Consider the following 6,862-nt stretch of genomic DNA (forward strand, 5'->3'; position numbering starts at 1 on the left):
GTGCCCAAAATCCCAGAAGGAGAATAAAGAAGAAAGGATGGTGATATGGCCATCCCCCAGGGGGTGCTTTCTCACCTTCTCTCTGTGTGTGTGTCTCTTGCTGGTGAGCACACATGCCCTCTAACAAATTAAAATAAATAAATAAATAAATCAGATAATCAGGGTCACCATGCCTCACTTACTAGCCAGGAAGCCCTGGACAAGTTGCTTTATCTTTCCGTAGCTTAAGTTTCTCTTCTATAAAATACTAATGTCTACCTCATACAGTTGCTGTGAAGAATTCAATGTGCTAATATGTGTTGAGAGTGGAGAACAGCATTGGCACATAGTTGATATTGTTAAAGATTCGGAAACTTTTATCCATCACTCAGATGTTGGCCAGTTTAAGATTGTGTTCCAGTCCTTCCCCAATCTCCCATAGTTAGCAACAAATGAACAGTGTGTTCTCGTGACAGTAAGCTAACAAATCAACATGATGCTATGCCAGATCCATGAGAATCTTAAATACCTGCCTATAGGTTGCAGTGAGTTTTGGTGGAATGAGTTTTACACTATGTTTGAAAAAAAAAAAAAAAAAAAGTAGAAGGTTTATTCTCAACACTTTTCTTTCCCTCAATTCAGAGGCAACGATTCCAATGACCTATTTAGACATATCGTTGCTATGTGTGGTTATTTCAATTATCAAACACCAAATGAGCTTTCAAAATAAAGCACAGATCAACAGAAGCAGTCTGAAAAATGACTTTTCTCAATAGCCACAATAAATAACACTAAATTTTAAATCAAACTAAAAATGCTATGTGAAAAAAATAATTTTATGCAAGCCTTTTGCATTGCAACTTTTGAGAATAAATTGATCCTTATATGTTTCCTCAGGACTAAAGACTGTCATCTCAATTGTATGTCCCCAGGACATGTGACAAACACTAGAAAATGATGACTGGATGAAAAAAAAAAAAAAAGGTCAGCTCTACTCGGAGTTCTGAACCCATCACATTTCTATAATCACAGAATCAGAGTGTGCGTGATACGGGATGATGTGAGTTGAGAAGTTTCCCAATCCACCTGAAGCGACAGAGCTATTTAATATCAGAGACGGTCTCTCTTATAAGAAATGTAGAGTCACTGTTTTATGCTAGAGCTTCCCGCCTAAGGACAAGTCTCCTTGGCCTTTCCTAAGCTTCGGAAACATGCTTCTGATACCAGAACTAGAATAATTTGGGTACTTCTCACACAGCTAATCAATATTTACTGGAGAGAAATCTTCACCCACACTCTTCATTACTCTCAGGAATTAAAGAACCTCTGATTCTCTCTCAGACTTTGCCTCTTCAGGCCTCCGAGATGAGAGGTTCACTACTTTTTATATGAAATCCTTCTGCCTCCAAAAGCTTTCAGATTTCATCCTGTGGATAAACCGAAAGAGTTTCCAAGCTGCTTGTATGAAGGTAGCCTTTTGTTGAAGACTTACTTTGGAGTTGGGTGAGTTGGGACTTGTTTTACAGATCGAGCTAAGTACAGTTTGCAATTGTGGATTTCAGATGTAGCATTGCATGATAAGCATTCACTGTAGCATGTGAGAAAATGTTTCTCAATGAAACTAAAAGCTTCACATCTACAATTCAGTTGTTCCTACCTGCTGCCACACTGCCCACTGCTACAGCCCAGGACCCAGACAAGACCTCAAGGACCTTAATCCAGACACACTAGGACCCTAACTCACTGTCAGAGACTTGGAGGCAGAGAAAGGAAAATAAGCGCAACTTGCATGGTATTCCACTCCTGCTCTAAACCCTCCAGTGGGCCCCCACTGCCTGATGTGTGTCACTAGGACCCTTACGATAAGTCCTGGTCTGTTACTCCTTCTACCCTACTGGCTCCCTATAGGTACTCTGCATTCTGCAACAACCAGACTGTTCTATGCTCCCTGAAGAGTCCGATCTTGTAATCACCTCCACAACTCTGCACAAAGTATTTCTCCCTCTGAGGTGCTCCAACCCTCACCTTCCCCATCACATCCCATCCTAAGCGCCACTTCTTCTTTAGGGCCTTTCTTGATTTTTCTTCCAACCTTCCAGACCACTTCCAGCTGGATGTGGCCTCAACTGCCATGAAACTATGACACTTTCATAAATCACCCATGGTAATTATTTTCTAAAAGCATGGAAATCAGTTGAGAACCTTTTTTCTTGCCCTCAACCAACATAAGCTGAGTATCTATGGGTGTCCTATGCTGTGTTGGGTGCCTGGGACACAACAATGAATAAAGCCAAGGTTCTTGCCCTCAATGGGCTTGCAGACTAGGGCATAAGACAATGCTGTGACAGAGGGTTATACCTGGTGCATGGAAACCCAACAAGTGGAGAACTTACTAAGGAATATAGAAGAGATTATGGCACTTAAATGGAGTCTTGATGAAAAATCTGTTCCTTGAACAAAAACTGGAGAGTAAAGCAGGGTTCTTCTGAGTAAAAAGAACATTAGATGCAACAGTGCTTGGTTCAGGGATAGACACTCAATATTTATTAAACGAATAAGGCAAACGCTGGAAGAGTCCAGCATCGAATTAGCCCTCTCCTCCCTACTGCCTTTTACATTGACCTCCAGTGCCTCCATGATTTCCATCCCTCACACCAACCTGTAAGTTAGGCATCCTCATCCTCACCTTGCAGATGAGGAAACTGAGGTTCCCGAGGCCCAGCACCACAAAAGCTCAGCCATTGGTCCTGATAAGACAGAGTGCTGGGAACCAGCAGTTAGCGTAATGGCTGTGTAGCTGGACTCCCACATAGTCGACCGCGGTTCGCGTCCTGGACCCGGCAGCTTAAAACTCACACCGAGGGCATGTGCGTGCATACCCAAGATTCCCAGAGGAGAATGGAGGAGAAGGGATTGCAGTGTGACCATTCCTCCTGGGGGGTGATTTCTCGCTTTCTGTCTCTATGTCTCTGTCTGTCTGGCGAGCACACGCGCCCTATAGCAAAAATCCCCCCCCCCAAAAAAAAAAGACAGAGTGCTAACAAATTTAACTGCAAGGAGCGATGTATGGAGCAAATAGCCAGTGTTTTTCCTTTAAGCTTGGATGGACCACTCCCGGCATCCCTCAGAACCTAGCAGGCAGAGTCTGCTGAATTGTACTGGGGCAGAGGAGGGAGAGGCAGCTACCTACGCTCCATGCAGGTTCCAAGAACAGCAGGGTTCTCTCTCTCCCCCTTGGCCTGGTGTTAGTCCTCTCAGGGTAGTCAGTCTTGACGGCCGCGAATGAGGGTCCTTCTTCCTAACTTACATAAAATAACCTAGAGAGAGCCCCTGAAAAGCCACCTAAGTCCAAGTCAGGTTCATAAAAGCTCTCCTAAGGACTCAAAGAACTGAACAGATGCCTGGCTTTCTAGGACAAAGCATTTCGTTTTTGATGGAGTTCTTTTTTCCCTTTTTTCTTTGTCTGATCATTTTCTCAATTTCTCCCTTTCTAGTTCAGGTTTTCTCTGTAATAACTTAGATTGGGCATATGCTTTTCTCCTCCTAGCTGAGACTATTATATCTTGCCATTGTGGTTTTCTTTTTCTATTGAAAGCAATCAAAAATGAAAATCCACATCTCACAACAGTGTCTATTAAATACACACTCTTTTTTCTTTTTTTGTGGATACAAAAAGAAAAGCACTCTCTGAGCGCTGATTCTCAACCCTGCAGTCTCACCTAACGATTAGATATTGGGTGAGACTTCTGCTCCCTTGTAAGCCATTTGCATTTGGTAACTGAGAGTGATGGCACAGAGTCTGGCATCAGAAGCGACTTATTTAAGGAGTACCTCCGTCTAAAGCACTGCTAATCAAAGTGTGGTCCTTGAACCAGTTGCAACTGAGTCCCTTGGAAGCTGATTAGAAATGCAGAATCTCAGGCCCCACCCCAGACCACTGAATCAGAATCTGCCTTTAATAAGATCCCAAGTGATTCCTACACACATTAAAGTTTTACAGGTCTAGAGCTAAGATGAATTTATTTTTGTTGCCATCCTGGAGGCCTCCATGTGGATTTCTTTCCTATGATAGAAAATCAGCTAGTGAATTCCATGGAATGTCCCCCCACACTCCTTCCCCATCCAAACTGTTCATTCATAAAGGAATTCTGAAATGATAAATCTTCTTCTAGAAATCACATTCTCAGCCTGAAGGAGTTCAAGGTGAAACAGGCCGATAGCCTTTCCGCAGCATATGAATACTGAAAAGAAGGAGGTCTGAAACTGAGAGGGGACAGTCAAGCCTTATTCCCACCCACTCCTCCAAAGATCAGAATTTTGTTGCTTGACATAGTCCCCCCTGCCAGGGAAGGGATAAAGGGCATGCTGTGGGCAGCACACGGGTCACAGGTGGGCGATGGAGGGTCCATGCTGTGCACTAAGTACAGGGATCCTGGGGGAAGATGCTCTGTAATCACAAAGGAGCCTTCAAATTCAGGCTGTGCTCAGACCACACACGTCCAATCACAGACACGATATCTGTAGATGGACCGATTACTACTCTGTCATCCACATGGGAAAAATGGACCAAGTGGATGGAAAATGGTATGGACCAAGTTTGAGGAAATAAAAACTAGACCTGGGAAATGACGAGAGAAGGGGTAAGACCAGGGCACCTCAGTGCCAACCTGCCCATCTGTCCCCACCACACCGAAGCTGAGCTAGCATCCAGGGTGGGATACAGTCCCTGAGCAGAGCCAAGAAGGCCACACAATGCCAGGCTGGCCTCACGCTTGACCTTGTCCTCCGCAAAGAGGAAGCCTACCTCAGAGACATTGTTATAAAGCATAGGAGCACCAAAAAAGTTACCCCTTGTTTAAACAAACAACAACAAATCCTGACCCAAAGCAAATGTTTTCCAACTAATTCTGACCAACATGAACATCGCAGTAAACACCTGAATACTCTGGGCAGCTCTTCGATGCTTAGGCAGAACGCTGGTGTTATTGATCACTCTATGCTAAAGCCCAACTTGGCTCTCCCCTCCCCCACTCTTGCTAAATTTTCATTCTTTGTTTTTTTTTTCATCTTCACCTCTGAATTCTCTGAAGCAGCAATATTTTAAAACACGAAAACAGTTTACTCATACCAATCAATACTTGCTTTTCAACCAATTCTAATTTATGTATATATTAACAGTACTATAGCTCTGGAAACATGGTTCGGTCCTCTTCACATATTCACAATCAGGATTCTCTCAAAAATTTGGAATGGATAGGAATGATGGACAGTAATGGACAGTGGAGGCAGAGACTCCCAAGCTCTGAAATTCACCCAGGAATTCCATCTGCCTTTCTCTACCACAAGCGGAAGAGAGCCCCTCCCCCACAGAACCAACTATGTTATATCAATAGGTCAGCTGCCTATGGAGATGGAGGGTGTCAATCATATTGAAGCTAACTCCACTTGACTCCATTCTCCATGTAAATCGGACCTGGATAAACCAAGCAGTCTTCCAGAAATGCACCTGAAGGAAAACCTCTGCATTCCTCCCTGCCCCCCAACACGCACAGACTTGGATGAACACATCACCTCTCAAGGAAAGTTAACTTTCAAATAACCCTGTGCTGTAGCCAGTCTGGCCATGTTTTCAGAACCTTTACATTCTCAAAGGGGGTTCTTGAGACTTGCTTGAAAACCAGAGGCTGAAATCTCACCTCTGTCTGTTGAGGGCATGCACCTGGCTGGGTCAGAGGTCTCCAAATACACCACCTTTCTATTTCCCTCTTTCCTGGCCAAAGAGAGACTAGTGAGGCAGGCTTTATTGTCTTTCCAGCCAGGCTGGCAGCCTGGGAAGCTTCAGACAGAAGGTGGGTGTGTGATCCATACAGGCTCCATAGAGGAATTTTCTGGGAACTCCAGGGGCTTTGAAGGGGGCGGGGGGGGGTGTTAAGGGGAGGTCTTAAGCTAGGATGCACTGGTGCCCTTGAGTTCTCTGGTACCCCTGAAGTCTGGGTGTAGGCGGTTGGGGGCAGGGCTGGCCTGCCAACCACGCCCGCCCCGCCGGGTAGCTGGGCAGGGCCGAAGCACAGCGCCAGCTGAAACCACAGGATCACGGCCAAGAGTCTCTGGGGGGACTGAGGCTGCTGCTGCTGCTGCTCTAGAAATCCATCTCCATTGCTCGGGTTCATTCCATGATACATCTTTCATCCACAGAGGGCATCCAGCTTGCCAGAGTCTGCAACCGGGAGTGGAACACGAAGGTACCCCAGGCTGCCCGGGTTCGGGGGCCGCGCTCCCCCACCTTCGCCCTGGGACGCAGCGCCTCGGCTTTCCCAGCTCCATCCCGGTTCCTCCCCCGCACGGCCCCGGCCCCCTTTCCCAGAGAGAGATCCCCCCCTGCCCCCACACGGGGGACACTAACAGCCGCCGTGGGATGCTGCGCGGGGGGAAGGGGGCGAAGGGGGGAGGGCAGGGGTTAGCGCACATTGGCTCGGCGCCGGTCCCTGGGATTCGGTGGCTGTGACCATGACAGGAAAGTCTAAAGCCTCGCAGCGTCTCGGGGCTGAGAAAACACTTTTCCTTGGGCCTAAGCGTTCCACTCTTAGGAATCTCGCAATGAGCCACCGGCTCCTCCGGCTACTCCTCTGGTTTTCCCGGGATCGGGATGGGTTCTTCTGCCCCAGTCCCCAATGAGAGATTTCTCTGCGCTGTCAAAAAATTCCTCCCTCGGGGAGCAGAGCCGGGCACCAACTCCCCCCCAACCTGCGCGCGCCGCCCCCGGGATGGCGAGCCCCTTCCGGGCTGGGTCTTACCTGTGGGGCTCATGCATGCAGCTTCCTTCCCTCCTCCGCCTCCTCCCCCCGCCAGCCTAACCCGCATCTGTGCGCGACCTCTGCTGCCG

At 47.0% G+C, this 6,862-nt stretch overlaps 1 protein-coding gene across 1 annotated transcript in view; it reads right to left on the bottom strand.

Moving 5' to 3' along the window:
- The window catches only part of LOC102483416 (sushi domain-containing protein 4), a 133,167-nt gene extending 126,305 nt beyond the window's left edge, over positions 1 to 6,862 (bottom strand). The window contains exons 1-2 of the mRNA XM_027769662.1: positions 6,774 to 6,862; positions 6,020 to 6,196 (exon numbers count right to left, since the gene is read on the bottom strand). Coding sequence (XP_027625463.1) covers positions 6,020 to 6,161 — 142 coding nt within the window. The 5' untranslated portion in view covers positions 6,162 to 6,196; positions 6,774 to 6,862. The remainder of the gene's footprint in view (positions 1 to 6,019; positions 6,197 to 6,773) is intronic.

This window comes from Tupaia chinensis, unplaced genomic scaffold (assembly GCF_000334495.1).
Source record: "Tupaia chinensis unplaced genomic scaffold, TupChi_1.0 Scaffold150175_1, whole genome shotgun sequence".
In the NCBI taxonomy this organism is placed as follows: domain Eukaryota; kingdom Metazoa; phylum Chordata; class Mammalia; order Scandentia; family Tupaiidae; genus Tupaia; species Tupaia belangeri.